This window comes from Ictalurus punctatus, chromosome 12 (genome assembly GCF_001660625.3).
Source record: "Ictalurus punctatus breed USDA103 chromosome 12, Coco_2.0, whole genome shotgun sequence".
Taxonomy (NCBI): Eukaryota; Metazoa; Chordata; class Actinopteri; order Siluriformes; family Ictaluridae; genus Ictalurus; species Ictalurus punctatus.
In genome coordinates this window covers 8,514,261-8,535,963 of record NC_030427.2, presented here as the reverse complement: position 1 = coordinate 8,535,963, position 21,703 = coordinate 8,514,261, and the positions used below count along the sequence as shown (strand labels likewise).

At 40.0% G+C, this 21,703-nt stretch overlaps 1 protein-coding gene across 3 annotated transcripts in view; it reads right to left on the bottom strand.

Moving 5' to 3' along the window:
- Nucleotides 1–8,084: 8,084 nt before the first annotated feature.
- Nucleotides 8,085–21,703, bottom strand: part of cacnb4b (calcium channel, voltage-dependent, beta 4b subunit) — a 35,557-nt gene continuing 21,938 nt past the window's right edge. For all 3 annotated transcript variants that reach the window (XM_017480776.3, XM_053684565.1, XM_017480777.3), the window contains 6 exons: nt 16,745–16,803; nt 16,514–16,623; nt 12,636–12,787; nt 12,371–12,466; nt 10,879–11,064; nt 8,085–9,654 (listed from right to left, as the gene is read on the bottom strand). In XM_017480776.3, the coding sequence (XP_017336265.1) occupies nt 9,382–9,654; nt 10,879–11,064; nt 12,371–12,466; nt 12,636–12,787; nt 16,514–16,623; nt 16,745–16,803 (876 nt within the window). In that variant the 3' untranslated portion in view covers nt 8,085–9,381. The remainder of the gene's footprint in view (nt 9,655–10,878; nt 11,065–12,370; nt 12,467–12,635; nt 12,788–16,513; nt 16,624–16,744; nt 16,804–21,703) is intronic.

Sequence of the window (21,703 nt, the reverse complement as noted above, 5' to 3'; positions counted from 1 at the left end):
ATCAGTAATGTTTGTTTAATTAACACACAGCCCGACTGAAGATTTGTGCTTGTAAATCAGGCTCAAACAAATAATATGATATTAAATTTATTAGAATGAATTGTTTCATCCCACCCACATATAGTGCTTTTACTTGAGTCTCCTGCTGCACTATATTACATTTTCCATTTCATCCAGTGATGCAGGGCTGTTTTGATCTTTGATATTTCTTCATTTTTTTACTCTTGAGTGGGGAAAATAAACTAGGTCCTCTCCAGTGTCATGGCATCATTGTATCAGTGTAGCCTCTGACGATGAGAAGAATGAAGATGGGAGGAAAAAAAAAAAAAAAACGCACAAAACACAGCGTATGACAGAAGAGAGCTGTGGCTGTCGTATAGTATGACCTTTTGGGACAGTGGTGAGAAGTGTCCATGAAGTGAGTGACATTACTGTCACCTCTGATGGAGGACGTCACTGATCGCATGGCTTGGAATAGCAATACAAATAGACGTTACTCATCTCTCATGCCACTTAGTACCAGTGTAAGAACACAATAATTAATGACGCAGTTCACTAACGGGTTGTAAAGTAACAAGCAGTTGAATGCTACTGAATTTTTCAGTTCAAGATTCTACTCTCACGTCTGTATCTGTAGAATAAATGTTTTATATTAGTAATCTAAAACAGGTCCTCTACTTTTTCCTACATATTCCAAAAGGTGTCAATAAATAAAATGACAGTACTCAGAATGTAAATTATTGCTAAACTTCTCTAAGTGTGGCAAATATTACATTTGTGGCAGTGGTGGCTTGGCTCTGGGTTACTGATCGGAAGGTCGGCGGTTCAAGTCCCTGCGCTGCCAAGCTGCCACTGTTGGGCCCTCAAGCAAGGCCCTTAACCCTCTCTGCTCCAGGGGGCGCTGTATCATAGCTGACCCTGCGCTCTGACCCCAACTTCCTAACATGCTGGGGTATGCGAAGAAAAGAATTTCACTGTGCTGAAATGTATATGTGATTAATAAAGACTCATTATTTACATTTTCATATACTGTATATTACTGTATACAGCCGGGGGAAGTTCAATTCACAGCCTGGGTGCCAGTAAAGAGAAGAGTCTTAATGCATGTCGTTATGTCGTACCTCGAGGGTCAAGTTGAGTCGTGCTAACGTGAACGTAGCGCAGAGCAAGGTTGGATAAGTGCCAAGTCAACATTTCGAGATATGAAGGTAACTTCCTCTACTAGTGAATGAAAAAGTCCTCTATGATTGTTTGACTTTATGAGGGACTTAGTGCTGTAATTGGCACATTTATGGCTTTATGATCAGTGAATCGGATGTTTTTTTTCACACATCTGCGAACGTAGCAATTTTATGTGCCAACATCTGAGTGTACCCATTTTATGGGCACTACAGGACAGTCAACTTAAATCTGTATAACAGTCTTTATTAAACTGCAACTGAACAAGTCACACTGACTTTTGGTGTAGTAATGACCAGTTGTTCAGACGCTGGTTCTCCATCTGTCCTGTCTGAGTGAATTTTGGCCATGTGGTATATTCTATTTAATTCGTTCCAAAAAGCAAAACACCCAAATGACACATCATAATGTGTCTGTAAAAGTGCCTGCCAGTTAACTAATTAATAAACAACAATGGGGTATGCTGTTATAAGAAACAATTTACAAACGGGGGGGGTGGGGGGTGGGGGGGGGGATGTCTGTGCTGTGGTTGCTACCTCCCTGAAGTTGATTGTTTCTGTAGCACATCCTGACGTGTTTAATTCTTCTTATACCACAGAATTTTACCAACATTTACATTTTTTTATTTATTTATTGAATGATTAAAAAAAAAATCAATTTATAGTTATGTTTAATGTTGTGGAACAAATTAGTTCATGTTATCACTTATGTTATAGTAGCTATAAATATTAAGCCATAAGTAATTCACAAATTTTCTCTTGGAGGGTAATAAAAAAGAAAAGAAAAGAAATACAACTTGTTACTGAGAAATAGTAAAATATATAAAACAAACAAACAAAAAAAAAAAAAAAAAAAAAAAGTGGTACCAGGTGCTGACACTGGAGACTCCTTCCAGAAATGTTAAATAAAGGTTACAGATTATACTGTACTGTGCAAAAGTCTTAGCACTCTATTTTCTATAATACAAACTCTGTTATAGATTATTTATTTATTTATTTATTTATTTTTAAATTTTGTGACTTCTACATTATCGGGTCAGTACAAAAACATTTTAGATTTCCAAATATTCGTTTTCCAGAACAAAACGAACTGTTACAGAAAAATGTTTGTATGTCAGTAAAGAAGGACGCATATTACATAAGAGACCACTTTTCAGACAAAAACACAATGAAGGCTACTGGGTTTTGCTGCAAAAAAAAAAGAAAAAAAAAAGCAAGTGCGACAAAGTCTCCAGAAGAACCGTGGTTGGTTCTGCGAGATGCTCAATAAAACTTACAGGCACCTGACACTACAATTATTATTTGTTTTAAAGCAATTTTAAAAATATTGACTTTGTTTCATTTATTACTGTTTACTGCTCGTAGTAGTACTTCTTTTAAATGTAGAAACATTTCGTTGAATTATTTCTGAAGGCTTCTTTGCTCTACAGCATTTCTTTGCATGTGCTTTTGCACAGCGCTGAATTTATGCCCGATAACAACACATTTCTAATCCATTTATTAGACTTAGATTATGTGTAGCCTCTGACGGACAAGTTTCTGTGAATGAGCTGTTAGTATGGAAAGGATAACGTATTAGAACAAGCGCATTAATATAATTAAGCTTCTGACCAATCAGATTTGAGAATTCAACAGCATTGTGGTGTAAATGCTTTATTAAGCTGTAAGTGATATTAGGCTTGATGTTCAAGTGTTATTTTATTCATGGAGTTTCCATGGAATTGTTAGTGCAGTCCCAAAGAATCTCCTATAAAGAGCAAAATAGTCACATAATACGGTTACAAAGTATGAGAATGAGTCGATCCACATACCCTCAATTCACTGAAAAACTGGTGCTGCACAGGAGCGTGTCAGGTTGCTTATTAGCCAGGTTGCTTTTGTCACCCATGATGCACTGGCAGAAGTCACTGAGTGCACCCTGATGTGTGACCATCTGTGCTTACGCTAGCATACTGCCAATTCACATCGGTTTATGTAGGCTTATACTGCAGCCTACTTCCATTTATTATTTAACAGCCTTGGTGCAATACTTTTAAAATCCAAAGTCCTAGCGTCTCATAAGTCATATCTGTTTTTCAGGATGTCTTCGATGGGATTGCCTTTTACAAGCTTTAAACTATGTTAAAAATACATTCTGCCATTCCACTAACAATGTTAATAATAACTTGAGGCTAGATGGACAGCTACTGGGAAATCAAGCAAAAGACAAAAAAGCTGTGTTTTCAAGATAGCATTCAAGTCTGGCTCTGTTTATTTACATTTAGCATTGCTTTATTGTTTATGAGGGTTTTGCAGTAGTGATAAGGGACAGAGAAAAAAATTACACAACTGTAACACACAAAAGTCTTTATCGCTACAATTAATGTTAGAGAACATCAACGAGACTAGTTATCACTCATTCTACAGCAGCTATAATCAGTTGTTCCCTGACCAGCTTCTTTTTTTCCCCGTCTTGCTTAAAGTTAATAAGACACACACACACACACACACACACACACACAGAGCTTGTCATCTTATTGACAGTGCAAAGTCCTCCATCCTGAACACTTTCTCATAGCTGAAGACTCTCTGTTACAAAGTGATGACACTGAAGACTCCTTCCATTAATGCATTAATGTTACCTAAACATCTCCTAACGGAAATTTTCATCAGATCAACATCCATCCATCCATCCATCCATCTATTTTCTGGACTTCTTATCCTACACAAGGTCACGTGGAGCCTGGAGCTTGGACATTGGACTCGGAGCACAAGGCGAGGGACACCCTGGTGCCAATTCATTGCAGGGCACAATCTCACACATACGCACACAAATGCCAATCAGCCTACAGCGCATGTCTTTGGACTCGGTTAGGAAACCGGATTACCTGGAGGAAGCCCCTGAAGCACAGGGAGAACATGCAAACTCCACGCACACAGGGCGAAGACAGGATTCGAACCTCCAACCCCGGAGGTGCGAAGCAAACATGCTAACTACTAAGCCACCATGCCCCCATATATATATATATATATATAATAAACGTATTAATATTCATTTGAATTACAGCCAGAAAGCTGTACTGTTGATTACTAAGAAGAAATTACTCAACACCTTTTTTACCAATCAGATTGCAGAATTCAACAACTCTGTGGGATCAGATTCTAAATTTAGACCTGGACTTCTTTTTTTTTTTATTCTTCTGAATATTTGTGCGATGGCCAAGTCCATAGTGTCCCTTTCATTTCTAAAACCACAACTATAGAATACACATGCGAACATGCCCAAAAAAAGGGCAGCACTTCTATATTTATCCAGCGAGAACAGTTTAATGCAAATCCTCCCCCACACGTTGCCATCTCTTTCTCGCCCCATCGCTGGGTGTTCACAGAAACTGTTTTGAGTGCATCTCTTAGATAGAGACAGAAAGCACATAGATGCCTATTTCACAAAATGTTCTGATGCCAAACACTAAAGGGACCTCACTGATTTTATACCACGTGTAGGCCATACATCATTCTCCATGAGAGCACCATCATTTTACTGACGAAGATAAAATAATGTGTTGCTTGGCAACAACAAATGAGTGTTTTGTTCTAGTTACTTAACATCCTACATCCTCAAAAAAGTGCATTACGAAAAGATTTTTTTTTTTTTAAATTTACATTCGTGAAGACAACCAGCATGAAAAAAGCCAGCTATAGATACTCAAATATCAAATATAGGACGTCTGCATTCAGGAAATAATATTTTATAGCATTGATAGAAACTCTTTCAGTGTAATTGCCACGTATAGAGCAGTGTTACCTCACATGATGTGATTGTGATTTCAGTGAGTGAAGGTTAATTAGATAAGCACAGATAGAAAACAGTGCCTCATTATTTCATACATAATGGCCCTATATTCCCCAAACAACTTATCTAATAGTTTACCAGATAAACCATCAGGGGCTCGGATGCGTTATCTAGAAAATCGAATAACACTCATATGAAAGAAGAACAAGAAAATCCACACTTTTCATTAGTGTTGCCCATATCAGAACCAGAAGAGAAATGGCTGAAGAGACGGACAGGAAAAGACACCCCCCCAAAGTGTGTTTTTAAAAAAAAATAAAAAAATTTTAAAGCAAAATATTACTGCCCTCTGCTGCTTGTATTGAGTATTGTTCCAGAAAGAAATGCTAATGTTCAAAGCATTAGCAAAAACAAATAAATAAATCAACAAATAAAAGGATTACAGTATCTACCCAGGTACTTTCCATTACAGTTTTAACACATTTGTGTTGTTTGTAACACACTAGTGCCACTTCCTTTGTCAGACCATCCATCCATTTATCCATCCATTTTCCATACCGCTTATCCTACACATGGTCGCAGGGAGCCTGGAGCTTATGCCAGGGAACTTGGGACACGAAGCTGGAGACACCCTGCATGGGGTGTCAACCAACCCATTGCAGTTCACAATCGTACACACACTCACACACTACAGACAATTTGGAAATGCTTATCAGCCTACAAAGCATGCCTTTGGGAGGAAACCACAGTACATGGAAGAAACCCCCGAATCACGGGGAGAACATGCAAACTCCACACACACAGGGCGGAGGCGGGATTTCAACCGTCAACCCCAGAGGCGCGAGGTAAAATTATGAATTGAGTTTAAAATAAAACTCAGAGTTTAAAGTTGATTCAGATACAGAATCACATGACCTCGTCACCGGTGTTGCCAGGTTCGCAATATTTGTTTCCCATGGAATTGAGCTACTTTTAAAATGTCCTGCCATACTCCTGATACATTCAACAGGTTGAGTTCTTTGTTTGGCCATCTAATGACTAAATATCACATCGCTAAGAATTTCATAACTCCTTAGTAACTAATGCAATCTTAACATTCATCCATTTTCTGTACTGCTTATCTTACACAGGGTTACAGGAGGCCTGGAGACTATCCCATGGAGCTCGGGGCCTGAGGCAGGGGACACCCGGAATGGGGAGCCAAGACATCACAGGGCACAACTGCATACACATTCACACACTACGCACAATCTGGAAATGCCAATCAGTCTACAAAATGTCTTTGGGCTGAGGGAGGAAACTGGAGTACCCAGAGGAAACCCCCGATGCACACGGAGAACATGTAAACCCCAGGCACACAGGGCAGAGGCGGCATTCGAACCCCGACACCGGAAGTACGAGGCAAACGTGCTAACCACTAAGCCACCATGTCCCTCCTAATCTTAATATATCACACTCAAACTGATTTAAATCCTGTGGTACGTACTGTCCAGTGGATTTTTTTAGTTATGTGAGAAAGTAGCTAAAATGTGTAGTCTATAGCTAAATAGTTAAATGCAAATGTACAAAATGTGCAGGAGTGCTTTAATTGGGGATTACCCAAGCATGCACTACTAACTACATGCACACACCAGATCCATCAATGATCGCTGCAACTTCCTTCCAAGCTTTATTTTTCTTCATAATGTCTCGGTACACAGCTTTAGCCTACTTAATTGGTATAGATTAGTATCTGATGATGGTCAGGATTAAGTTTGACTTTTTTGGAACAATTTTTGTTTTTACACAGCTCTCAGGACTGTATGCGGATGTGTCGGGTGGCTAAAAAGATAGTGTTGAATGTTACTACATTCATATCGCCATTTATATCATTCACGGCATCAAAAACTGCCATGGAATATCGTGTCTATATCGTCCATCCCTAGTAGGAACTGTTGAGCTGAAAAAACGTTATCAACGTATCAAAGGATTGGTCCGAGGAACCATTCCAGTGAAACATTTTGATTTGCTGCTAAATTCATGTTGCGCCGCGTACGTAGAAAACGAAAGCCCGTCAATTTGTCGCTAGAGTGAACTTTGTCTTATAGATTAATTATGTAGCCCCTTAATGTCTTCTTGTCCCCCATACCATGTGTTCAAACCTTGACAAAACTGAATCTGTGCCAGTATGGCTGTGTGTATGTAGATTTGTGCTGAACACCTGCTGATTGAGACTACTGGGAGGAAACTGGAGAACCCAGAGAATCCCACACAGTAAATCAAATGTAAATGTTTATCGTAAACAGGTGCAGCTACAAAGATGATCTCCATATGCTGAAAACATACCCTGGTTTCAAACCAAGTAGTCAGTTTTAAGGTAGGTGAGTTGAAGATTAAAAAAACAAAAAAACAAACAAAACAAAAAACCATCTTTGTGGGAATTTGTTTTCACTCCCAAAGCATAAAGATTTCAATAAATTATTTTTAAAAAATGTGTTATATCAATATAACTAGACTGACATCTAGTGGTAAATCAAAGGTACTGCACTGATCTGTGATTTCTCTCTTTCTCTGCCCCAAAAAATCAACCCGACACATTTTCAAAACGGCCATTTATTTTTTTTCTCCCTCTTTAATTTTTCTTCTTTTTTTTTTGTAAAAGAAAACTTAAATACTGCTAGATTTGTCTTTTACAATATGATTTCCATAAAACCTTTTTTTTCCTTTTAAATCTGTTTTTATAAATTAAAATCATATATTGTGCATGCACTTTGCATTTCCCTCATTAATTTCACAAAAGAAATAAAGAAAAAGAAAAAGAAAAAGAAAAAAAAAGGGAAAACAAAAAGCAAAAGTATGGATCTTTTTTTTTTTTTTTTTTTCTTCCCTTGTCGAGTTGGAGCTCAGAATGGAGCTGGGACGGGATGAAGAAGTTTCCAGATGAACAGAGAAGATCTGTGTGATTGTCTCAAGCAGCAAACTCAGAGATGAATCTTCAGTGCAGTTATGATGAGTTATGGGCATTGAATCTCGATCCGTTTGTTTCATTCATCCTCAATTATAGTATTAACAGAGAAGCATGCTCATAGACAACTGCATACAGAATGTACGTGTTTGATTAAGTCTTGCGGTTGCAATGTTTTTTTTTTTTCATCTTGTTTTAAAATCTTTTTTTTTTTTTTTTTTTTTTTTTTAAATGCACAAACTAGCATAAATCAATGAGAGAAAATCCAGGCTCTCAAACGTTCAAGTTCCTTGACATGCATGCTTATTATCCATGGTTTAGATCAGCTTTTCCACCATGGCGCGTTCAAGTAGAAGAGAGAACTTTAGCTAATAATATCCGAGATGTAAATCCGGTCTGTCTTCCAGAGATCAGAGCACATCATGGTGATATGATCCTGAAGAGCCTGAGAATTTGTTGAAGCAGATCAAACCACAACTTCAGTCAGGAGACCAAAGTGGCACTCACATGATCATGAGGAAGTATCACCTTTTGTTTTCTACCTGACGCTCAGCACCTATGATGGAGACATATGAGGTCCTGCAAATGTAGGTCTATTCTGGGGTCTGCTCATGCTTAGTATCGAGAAAAAAAAAAAGAAAAAAAAATCTAAAGAGCAATGTCACCTACATGTATTGTAAACTAGCTCAGAGCAACACTACTGTTTACCAAATATGGTCTGCGTCTCTTGGTTAAGCGGCTATTCTATCTAGCAAACAATGGTCTATGCTGAGAGGGCCATTGAGACCATGGAAGCTACGAGGAAGCACTTTCACAGAAGTTACTCTCTCGTACTAAATGAAAACGTGTCAAAGGCGCAAAATGGATCTTATCTTTTATTCAGCTGTATAAAAAAATCCCTCTCGTCATAACTAGATCCAGAGGCTATGGAAGACCCTAAGATCCTGGTCTTGCAGAATTCTCTTCACACTCCATAAATATAACAAAATATCACTGGCAGTGGGTTGGTATATCATCGACATTAAGCCTGACTGTAACGTCTGAGGAGCCTCTGCGTCACCGCAACATCCAGCACCGAAGGAAGCATGCATCAAGCACACAGTGTGGATCTGTTCTGTGGGCTTTTGTTTACTCTCCGGTCCCTGTCAGGGCTATCACTTGATATATTTTTGAACATCATGAAAAACATGTTTTTTTTTTTTGTTGTTTTGTTTTGTTTTTTTGTTGGCTGGGAAAATCTCACCTTTAGTAACAGTAACAGAACACAAGTACAAACAAATAAACAAGAGAACGCATGAATGGTGGAGTGCTGAAAGTCTGGACGATCCACATTTATCTCAGCATGTCATTCGTGCAGATGGAGATGCAAGTCAGATGACTGGGCTTTAGGAGGAGCTTATGACGTCCACCAAAAAAAATACTCAATGCATACCAAAGAAACGCTATGTTAAATGACAATGGACTCAAGTGCAGGGGATGAAACTTGCTCAGAGCCGGTGGTGTGAGTCCTGGCTGTAGGTGCCCGGTGAGCTGCGGTTGCGGTGCGGTTTGTAGCTGTCCTGGTAAGGGTCCTGCTGCTCGTCCATGTAGTGGTGGTGCTCTCGGCCCTGCTGTGAGCCCGACGAGCTGCGGTTGCCGCGGCCCTTGTGAGGGCGCTCGTTGTGGTAGTTTTCATCCGGGGTCATCAGGTTGCGCCGCTCGTTGGCTGTGGAGTGGTCTCCTGTGTGGTTGGCGTGCCGCGTTCTTTGGCCCTGCTGGTTCTGAGACAGAAGAAACTCGATCAAGACTTACAACCACTATATACAATACACCAGAACACAATTTCGTTTAAGCAATGTAATATTCCACATTACATTTTTTTTAAAGAAGTGATTTAAATATGATAAAAAGTGACCCATGTATATTTATTTATTTATTTATTTATTTATTTATAGCCAAGATTACTAAACACAAGGTAAAAAATAATCACCAGTGAGGTGGTGTGATGTGGCTTGTAGTTGATTGTTTTCTAATAACAGTACATCGTAAGTTTGTTTTTTTTTTAATTTAAAGAACAACAAAGTATACCGTATGTTTTATCCATTTATATTTACATTTAAGTTAGTTCCTGTTCTCACTTATGTTTTAACAACTACACATATTCATTCCCTTTCCAGCCTTTTCGCTTCCCTCTGTCTTAAGACCAATAAAATGAAGCTTATTGACAGTTACTATTATAATATCGAGTAAGTGACATTCAGGACACAAAATGGCCAAATGTCATGTTGATTTTTGCCCCTATGGCGGAAGTAGATCCCAAAGCAGCCATGATTTGTACCTTCTCGTTAAAAGGCGCTTCCGGTAAAATTGTCCCGTCTTATTTTTCATCTTCATCTGACAAGATTTCACAGTTTAAACCATGAGTTATATTCCTGAAAAGTATTGTTTATCATGTCCACCGATGATGTCGCTAACACTACTGTAGTAACGGTTTTGAACTAGGAAGTGGAATTGTACGTGGCGAACGGAGTAATACACACAGGGAAACGTCCCAGTGTAGATATAGGGAATATAGGCGCTCTTGGAATGCCTCTCAACCAATCAAAGTAGTGGAACAAATCTAACAGTTGAGTAAGGTGAAATATGAAATAAACTTATTAAAAAGGACTGATTTTTCCCCACTATGAAACAAAACTCATCTGTAATCAGGATCACCCAGCATGTAAAGAGGTTTGCATGTTTATTTCTCTGAATATTACATAGGACCTGAGGGAAAACAGGAGAAACTGCGCTGTCTCTCTCTCTCTCTCTCTCTCTCTCTCTCTCTCTCTCTCTCTCTCTCTCTCTCTCTCTCTCTCTCTGTGTGTGTGTGTGTGTGTGTGTGTGTGTGTGTGTGTGTGTGTGTGTGTGTGTGTGTGTGTGTGTGTGTGTGTGTGTGTGTGTGTGTGTGTGTGTGTGTGTGTGTGTGTGTGTGTGTGTGTGTGTGTGTGTGTGTGGCTACAGACCTGCAGGCCGGAGATGGTGGAAGGGTAAGGGGCGAGGGCAGAGGGGCCAAGGTTCCGCCCCAAGAGCGGGTTGAGTGGAGTGCTGCTGGAGGTGTGTGTGGCCTTCCAGTACGCCTCCAGATACTCGGCCAAGTGCTCACACGCATCCTCCAACTGATTCTCATCCAGAATGATGTCAAACATCTCCTGTAATTGAAGGATTGCGTGTGAAACATCAGCGTGTCAGTGCGAAAACGTACCGCTGAATATCCTCTTATGAGCATTTCTCTACTGTATAATCAAAACGCAAGAACTGGCCTAAGCAGGAACCAGAAGAACTTAGGGTTCTAGTTCTTTTCCCCATTAACTTGAGAGACGGCTGGAAGATTAATATCATAGACTGCATCGTTATTAACATCGTTTAACATTTAAAAATTAACATTAACATGTAAACTGAACATGAAAGAAGTGCTTGGACCTGTTCCTTTGACTAACCAGCTGCTCGTTTAACCAGTTTCTATTAATATTAGCAAGTCTGACCCATTTTTTATTTATTTATTTATTTTTTTTGTAAAAACGACAAAAAATATGGTATGGATGTCATCAACACACCAAAAACATCCATCAGGTGGCACCCCATATGATCGGAAAGTAATTCTGTTTATCAGTAGCTGCTTGTATTGCTTGATGTTTGGAGGGAAAAAAAAACAAACACTGTTTTGTGTTGGTACGTTTTTTTGAGAAATTAATAAAATAATCATTCAAAACACAACACAAAAAAATTATCATTCCGTTTTCGGGTGACAGAATGTAAAAACAGTAAAAAAAAAAATAAAAATAAAAATAAAAAAGGCAGAATGTTGAATGTTGGGCGAAAGAACTGCAGGGTGAAGGGTGAGATGGAAAATACCAAGACTGTATCATGTTTTACGCATTTTGCATAGAGGTTCTGCATTTTAACATCCGAATATGCTGGAGGGCAAAAAATATGCCGAAAGCGCAGTTATCTTTTTGCACCAAATAAAATCAGTAAGTGAGATAACGGACGTCTAAATTTCCAACGATTGAGTGATCGGTGAATTGTGAACTCTGAAACTGATAAACCATGCTTGAAAAAAGTCGGACTACGTCAGAATTACTACTGCTTTTTTTTTGTGCAGAATTTTCGTATCAAACTATGTTGTGGACATGATGTTACACACTGTGCGTAAACAATCAGCAACAAACAATGCATTCCATTCCATCCATTAGTTCCAGTTAGTGATCATCTTGAGCAGGTACCAAAAATTGCTCTTTAGGAACTTTAGGATCGGTCACTGATGATAATTCTTCAGCTTCGTGGTGTCAGACTTTCCAGGAGTTTGTGTGCAGTCGAAAAAAAGTCCTTTGCAGTCTCAGTGGACACATGTAAACACACTAGGTGGCAATTAAGTGTATATTTGTGTGTGTGTGTGTGTGAGAGAGAGACAGAGAGAGAGAGAAAGAGAGAGAGTTTGTGACAGAAATGACTTACTGGTGGACACTGCGCCAGTTTATCGGCTGCTACCAGCTGCACGTTGAGATGTTTACTCTGAGACTTTCCTCTGGATTTAATCAGTCTTTGGAGGACCTGCAGGACAGAACAAAAAGACCGTCACACACTCGTGCACAGCTGTGGTTTAGAAATAGCTTCACCACTCAGTTATTTATGGCCTTTCTATTATTGTTGTCTAAAGGTACAAATTTAAGCAAAATCCCATTGTTATTTTTTTTACAGAGAATGTACAAGTTGTGAGTACCTTCGGTGAGGACACTTTGACGTGAACGATAATGGGAGCTAGTGAGGTCTTCAACAGCTGAGCAGGGTGGTTGATGGTGTCTGCGTCCAGCACTACCAGCTGGAGGGAGCGTGCCAACTCGAAGATACGCTCAATCTCACTCTGCACTTCGGCTATACACACAAACGTAAGTGAGAACACGTTAGATTTCAAATTGGAATAATGACACTGGCTTAGGGTTAGGAGACTGAGACGATGCATACATCTGGATACAAATTAGGAATGTGTGACATGATGTGTGTAAAATCTTGTGATTTTACATTCATAGACACCCATACAGCTCCGTGTCATGATTTTCAGTGCATCAGAGTATGACATCAAGTGATAATGGCAACAATATAATATACTTAAGACAGACTAGTATATATGTCATTAACAGTACCAATAATTTGGACACATTTCTCTGTAGTTAGAAAAGACAGTATTCTCAAAACAGTGATCCGACGAACACTATACGCACAGGGCCGCAATTCGGAGACGAGTTACATCAAAATTGGTATTCAGACTCCGGATGTAATTAATGACGTGAGTGCTACTCGGATATTTGAACAAGAGTTACACGGGGGAGGGGTTTTCTGGAAAAGAGGTGTGTCTCAGGTACACATTCGGTTAAAAGTCCCAAAAGTATACTCAGAATTTGGCAAACATGCTTTTTCTTTTTATGCTCCCTGCGCCTGGAACGATCTGCAAAACGTAGTTAAACTAGACATATCGCCACCTCCGAGTACTTTTAAACGTCTTTTGCAAACATTTACATTTATTCATTTAGCAGACCCTTTTATCCAAAGCGACTTACAAATGAGAAAATACAAGCAAAGCGACATATCAAGCAGAGAACAATACAAGTAGTGCTACCGTACAAGATCCGTTAATTGAGTTACAGAAGAAGCAAAGTGCGCAGAGTAGAGGTGAAAGTGCCAGAGTAAGGTTTTTTTTATGGGTTGGTGAGGTGTTGACGGAAGAGGTGGGTCTTTAGCTGTTTCTTGAAGATGGTGAGAGATTCTGCGGTCCGGATTGAGGTTGGAAGTTCATTCCACCACTGAGGAATGGTTAGTTTGAATGTTCTTGAAAGGAACCTTGAGCCACGCTGAGTAGGCACTACTAAGCGTCGGTCGTTGATTGATCGCAGATTGCGTGAGGGAAAATAAACCTTCAGGAGAGAGTTGAGGTAGGAGGGAGCTGTTCCAGACAAGGTCTTGTAGGTGAGCATCAAGGCGTTGAATTTGATGCGGGCGGCTAAAGGAAGCCAGTGGAGGGAGATGAAGAGGGGTGTGATATGGGTTCTCTTGGGCTGGTTGAAGACGAGGCGCGCTGCAGCATTCTGAATCATCTGAAGGGGTTTGATGGAGCTGGCCGGGAGGCCCGAGAGTAGTGAGTTGCAGTAGTCCAGTTTTGAGATAACAAGCGCCTGGACTAGTATCTGTGCAGCCTGTTCAGTGAGGTAGGGTCTGATTTTCTTGATGTTGTACAGGATGAACCTACAGGACCGTGCAGTTCTACAGGACCGTGCAGGACCGCAAACAGTATTAATTACTCTTAAGTGTTTTCTATGGGTATTCTTTTCTGTGGTTATCTCTGTGTGAAACTCTATGTGCTGTCGTCTTGACCAGGTCTCCCTGGAAGAAGAGATTATGATATCTCAATGGGATCTTCCTGGTTAAATAAAGGATAAATAAATCAATAAAATAAAATAAACACATGACTCAAGTAGATTTTTCTTGTGTGTAACCACAATACATCATGCTGAAATGTATGTTTTGGGCTGTAAAACCACTGAAAAAAATAAAAATGAAAAAATACAAGAGGCAATTTCAGACCAACATTAAATGCGTAAACGGGACACGTTTTAATGAATAAAGTTCATTTAAATTAAAGTGAGCTGTAAGCATAGCAGACGCATACTTAGTGGCCGTGTCTTTCAAAACACGGGCGCGCTTTATTTAAAAGCGAGCACACTGAATTAAGGAAAGCATCGACATTATTTTATTAATTTGAACAACAACTCAAAATAGCAAATCAAAAGCGTGATAAAATAGATTATATCCTGCGAGAACTACAGTTTGGAGTCTGGTGGCTACATTAAGTTGTGTGCACAATTAAATGCTGGAGCACAATATAAGAAAATAAATGCAAAAAAAAAAAAAAAAAAAAAAAGAAAGAAAAAATGAAAGAATGCTGCGCTGATTTATGGCCTATTTTATAAGCTCCCGAATCATGAGGATGGAGGTCATATTATTAAAATTCAACAAAATTTTCAGCGATTAATGTGATAATTACTATCATGGCCATTCCTGCAGCAATCCAATATATTGGCAATGTATTATCATTGTAACATTCACATATTTTCATTTGTAAATTCGATCTTGATTTTATGTTACGTAATATTACATTTGACAGCAAAGGGGGAAAAACACCATTTCCTTCTTATGTTTACATTTTCTGTCCTTGTTTTTTGGGCGGGATTTAAAGGCAAGTGCTCGTGTTTAATTCTGGTTGTTTAGACACTAGGGGAAAAACCATTCCTGACACTTCTATTCAAGAAAATCTGGGCAACCTTTGGGCAGTGAAATTCACACAAATACTTTTAATAATCTGAATGGGCCACCAAGAATAGCAACTTAAGTAGCTGTGTAACCCAATTCTGAATACAAAGAACTTTCCCTGTGTAAATATTGACCGTGGGGCGGCTGTGGCTCAGGTGGTAGCGCGGGTTGTCCACTGATCGTAGGGTTGGCGGTTCAATTCCCGGCCCATGTGACTCCACATGCCGAAGTGTCCTTGGCCAAGACACTGAACCGCAAGTTGCTCCCGATGGCAAGTTAGCGCCTTGCATGGCAGCTCTGCTACCATTGGTGTGTGTGTGAGTGAATGGGTGAATGAGACACATGCTTTGGAACCGCTAAGGTTAAAAATGCGCTATATAAGTGCAGACCATTTACATAACGTTTGAACTTAAGTTGCCAACTCAGAATACAGGTTAAATATTTTGTTTGAAAATTTTGGCAATACTGAACTAAGGATGAGTTAAAGCGTGTACTAATCACTGACTGATGACGAGCGAACCTTAACTGTGACGTGAGTCTTATGAATTCACGCGTGAATAGCGTCCACCTTAAGTACGTTAGTACATGTTTGTTAGTTAGTTAATGTATTAATTAACACGTAGGGGTAAACTAAATCAAACATGCTCTATAAGAAAGAATATGAATTTCAAATTGTTTATATAATCTGCAGTGTGCTGCTGCGTGCACAAACATCATTGGATGGCGCTGGATTACTTTTATAATTTACATCGATCCTCCTTATCGAACCTAGAAAGATGCACTAATAATAAACGCGAATAATTTCATCTCCACCCGTTATGTGTCATTCTCCATTCACTTCTCTTCAAATCCCACTGTAGTACTAGTACATGCTCTGGGTGGCTAGGACCCAGGGCATTGCTCCTTTGCCCACAAGGGTGAAATTAATACGGTAACATTTGTTCATTTAGTAGATGTTATTATCTATTAACATTGAAAACCAGCGTTCTATTTAGTTCACCCCTACGTGTTAATTAATACATTAACTAACAAACATGTACTAACATGTACTTGAAGGTGGTCGTTATTCACACAAGAATTCATAACTCGCATCGTAGTTAAGGTTAGTTTGTGATTAGTACACGCCTTAAGTTCGTATTTAAGTAAGCTTTAATTCCGGTATTAGTGCATGATTATTCATGTACTGTTATTGTAAAGTGTTACCAAAATTTCTCTAAGTAGCCTGAAAAAAAAAATTGCATAAAATAAAATGTAAACGTTAACAGCAAGCTCAGACATTGTGTTTAAGTTTCTTACCGAGACTGGATCTGGTATTGGAGCGCTCGATGATGGCTCTCTTACTCGGGTTGTTCAGCACAGATCTCTTAGCCAGGGAGATGTCAGCGGTCACACGGGTAATGGATATCCTAAACAGAACAACATGTGGATTTAGGTTTTGACTCACATAGGCGTGTACAAGTGTAGTGTATAAGTATAAAGAGTCTTTTCAAAACTAGTAAAAGTTTTTAATGTAGCTACTCTGCTCACCTGCCATCAAACCTGTGCTTCAGGAAGTCAAAGAGAGCCTTCTGCATCATATCAGTCACCTACACACACACACACACACACACACACACACACACAATACACATAAGAGATTAATGCAATCATACAAAGATAACATTCACAAATATTGCTCTAAGCCCACTCCCTCCGAGTGTGTGTTCATGTACATATATGAACAGGTGTGTTCTCTTTTGCAGTGCTGATATTTTTAGAAGTAGGTCACTGTCATGGGTTCATTTGAGTTTTTTCTTAATTTTTTTTATTTTTTATTTGTGGCTGTTTTTGTATCTGTAGGTCCGTGTGATTGTGTTTGTGGAAGTTCAATCATTCATTCAGCTTCAGTAACTTCTTTATCATGGCCAGGGTTGTGGTGGATTCAGGGAAGACTGGGCGTGAGACTCTGAATAGGAGGCCAGTCCATTGCAAGGTACTATGCACACACGTTCACACACTCATTCACACCTAGGAGCAATTTACACATAGTAAGTCCAACTACTGGCATGTTTTTAGGAGGTGGGAGGAAACCGGAGAACCTAGAGGAAATCCAGTAAACATGGGGAGGACATATGAAACTCCACACATGATGTATCCTGAGCTCTGGATCGAAACAGGGAGCTGTGAGATGGTGACTGATCTGTCACGAATCCCCGCAGAGCATGGCGCTTTAGTCTCGTGACATGTATTTGTGCATTACTGGGTACTTATTTCTTCCATGTTTGCTTTGTTCCTATCTCCCACCCTAGTTTAATGCTTCCTGGTTTTGAAATTGAAATAAAATAAAATTAAAAATTTTCATTTAAATAAATTCATCTGACAAATAATGCGAATAAATGTATATTTCTAGCAATATATTTCAGTCCTTGTTGTTTATTAATGATGTCATGTTTGTGATGTAGACAGATCTGATCAAAATTAACCAGTTTCCATTGCTTTTTTTTTCTTCAAATTTTCTTCCTCTTTTTTCTTCACTTACTACCCCCTCTCTCTGTCTCTCTCTCTCTCTCTCTCTGTCTCTCACACACACACATTATAATATATATACAGTATCTGACAAAAGTGAGTACACCCCTCACATTTTTGAAAATATTTGATTATATCTTTTCATGTGACAACACTGAAGAAATGACACTTTGCTACAATGTAAAGTAGTGAGTGTACAGCTTGTGTAACAGTGTAAATTTACTGTCCCCTCAAAATAACACACAGCCATTAATGTCTAAACCGCTGGCAACAAAAGTGAGTACACCCCTAAGTGAAAATGTCCAAATTGGGCCCAAAGTGTCAATATTTTGAGTGGCCACCATTATTTTCCAGCACTGCCTTAACCCTCTTGGGCATGGAGTTCACCAGAGCTTCACAGGTTGCCAGTGGAGTCCTCTTCCACTCCTCCATGATGACATCACGGAGCTGGTGGATGTTAGAGACCTTGTGCTAGTCCACCTTCCGTTTGAGGATTCCCCACAGATGCTCAATAGGGTTTACAGTGAGGGAAAGAAGTATTTGATCCCCTGCTGATTTTGTACGTTTGCCCACTGACAAAGAAATGATCCGTCTATAACTTTAATGGTAGATTTATTTGAACAGTGAGAGATAGAATAACAACAAAAAAATCCAGAAAAACGCATGTCAAAAATGTTATAAATTGATTTGCATTTTAATGAGGGAAATAAGTATTTGACCCCTCTGCAAAACATGACTTAGTACTTGGTGGCAAAACCCTTGTTGGCAATCACAGAGGTCAGACGTTTCTTGTAGTTGGCCACCAGGTTTGCACACATCTCAGGAGGGATTTTGTCCCACTCCTCTTTGCAGATCTTCTCAAAGTCATTAAGGTTTCGAGGCTGACGTTTGGCAACTCGAACCTTCAGCTCCCTCCACAGATTTTCTATGGGATTTAGGTCTGGAGACTGGCTAGGTCACTCCAGGACCTTAATGTGCTTCTTCTTGAGCCACTCCTGTGTTGCCTTGGCCGTGTGTTTTGGGTCATTGTCATGCTGGAATACCCATCCACGACCCATTTTCAATGCCCTGGCTGAGGGAAGGAGGTTCTCACCCAAGATTTGACGGTACATGGCCCCGTCCATCGTCCCTTTGATGCGGTGAAGTTGTCCTGTCCCCTTAGCAGAAAAACACCCCCAAAGCATAATGTTTCCACCTCCATGTTTGACGGTGAGGATGGTGTTCTTGGGGTCATAGGCAGCATTCCTCCTCCTCCAAACACGGCGAGTTGAGTTGATGTCAAAGAGCTCCATTTTGGTCTCATCTGACCACAACACTTTCACCCAGTTGTCCTCTGAATCATTCAGATGTTCATTGGCAAACTTCAGACGGGCATGTACATGTGTTTTCTTGAGCAGCGGACCTTGCGCGCGCTGCAGGATTTCAGTCCTTCACGGCATAGTGTGTTACCAATTGTTTTCTTGGTGACTATGGTCCCAGCTGTCTTGAGATCATTGACAAGATCCTCCCGTGTAGTTCCGGGCTGATTCCTCACTGTTCTCATGATCAATGCAACTCCACAAGGTGAGATCTTGCATGGAGCCCCAGGCCGAGGGAGATCGACAGTTCTTTTGTGTTTCTTCCATTTGCGAATAATCGCACCAACTGTTGTCCCCTTCTCACCAAGCTGCTTGGCAATGGTCTTGTAGCCCATTCCAGACTTGTGTAGGTCTACAATCTTGTCCCTGACATCCTTGGAGAGCTCTTTGGTCTTGGCCATGGTGGAGAGTTTGGAATCTGATTGATTGATTGCTTCTGTGGACAGGTGTCTTTTATACAGGTAACGAGCTGAGATTAGGAGCACTCCCTTTAAGAGTGTGCTCCTAATATCAGCTCATTACCGGTTTCAAAGACACCTGGGAGCCAGAAATCGTTCTGATTGAGAGGGGGTCAAATACTTATTTCCCTCATTAAAATGCAAATTAATTTATAACATTTTTGACATGCGTTTTTCTGGATTTTTTTGTTGTTATTCTGTCTCTCACTGTTCAAATAAATCTACCATTAAAATTATAGACTGATCATTTCTTTGTCAGTGGGCAAACGTACAAAATCAGCAGGGGATCAAATACTTTTTTCCCTCACTGTAGGTCTGGAGACATGCTTGGCCAGTCCATCACCTTCACCCTCAGCTTCTTTAGCAAGGCAGTGGTCGTCTTGGAGGTGTGTTTGGGGTCGTTATCATGCTGGAATACTGCATACTGATCATGCTCTGCTTCAGTATGTCACAGTACATGTTGGCATTCATGGTTCCCTCAATGAATAGACGTATGAGTGCTGCCAGCATTGCTGCAGAGGTTGAAGGGGTGGGGGGTCAGCCTGTCAGTGCTCAGACCATACACCGCACACTGCATCAAATTGGTCTGCATGGCTGTCGTCCCAGAAGGAAGCCTCTTCTAAAGATGATGCACAAGAAAGCCCGCAAACAGTTTGCAGAAGACAAGCGGACTAAGGACATGGATTACTGGAACCATGTCCTGTGGTCTGATGAGACCAAGATAAACTTATTTGGTTCAGATGGTGTCAAGCGTGTGTGGCGGCAACCAGGTGAGGAGTACAAAGACAAGTGTGTCTTCTACAGTCAAGCATGGTGGTGGGAGTGTCATGGTCTGGGGCTGCATGAGTGCTGCCGGCACTGGGGAGCTACAGTTCATTGAGGGAACCATGAAATGCCAACATGTACTGTGACATACTGAAGCAGAGCATGATCCCCTCCCTTCGGAGACTGGGCCGCAGGACAGTATTCCAGCATGATAACGACCCCTAACACACCTCCAACACACCTCAGACCAGGCAGTGTCCAAACTTCTTCCATTTATGGATGATGGAGGCCACTGTGCTCATTGGGACCTTCAATGCTGCAGAAATGTTTCTGTACCCTTCCCCAGATCTGTGCCTCGATACAATCCTGTCTCGGAGGTCTACAGACAGTTCCTTGGACTTCATGGCTTGGTTTGTGCTCTGACATGCATTGTTAACTGTGGGACCTTATATAGACAGGTGTGTGCCTTTCCAAATCATGTCCAATCAACTGAATTGACCACAGGTGGACTCCAATCACGTTGTAGAAACATCTCAAGGATGATCAGTGGAAACAGGATGCACCTGAGCTCAATTTTGAGTGTCATAGCAAAGGCTGTGAATACTTATGTACATGTGCTTTTTTTGTTTTTTATTTTTAATAAATTTGCAAAGATTTCAAACAAACTTCTTTCACGTTGTCATTATGGGGTATTGTTTGTAGGTTTTTGAGGAAAATAATGAATTTAATCTATTTTGGAATAAGGCTGTAACATAACAACATGTGGAAAAAGTGAAGCGCTGTGAATACTTTCCGGATGCACTGTAGATATATATACACACACTGTATATATAAATAATGTCTTCTCGTTCCTATTATTTTGCTTTCCCAATCTCTCTCTCTCTCTCTCTCCCCCTTACCCTCATTTTCTAATTTCAAACCTTGCTCTACTTTCCAACCACTGACGTCTCTTGGATCCTGGAAGGTTGTTGCCATGGCAACTGAGCAATGGAGGAGGAGGAGCATGCTTTTTTGTTTTGTCCACGCAAGTAGACTGAGAAGGGGAGTACAGATTTAGTGATTTCTGCAGCTTACAAGACACAGATACACAGACACAAACACATAGGAAGAAAAACCTAGAAAGGTCCAGGTAGCTGACACACAAAATGTATTTACACAAAATGTAATTTTATTTTGCGTTTTAGTATATAAAAGCATGAAAGAAAGGCAGAGGCACACATATTAACTGTGTCCATCACTGTATCCATATATATATATATATATATATATATATATATATATATATATATATATATACATATATATATACATATATATATACACACACACACACACACACACACACACACACACACACACACACATATATACACACTATTAGGTCCAACTTCAATTAAAAA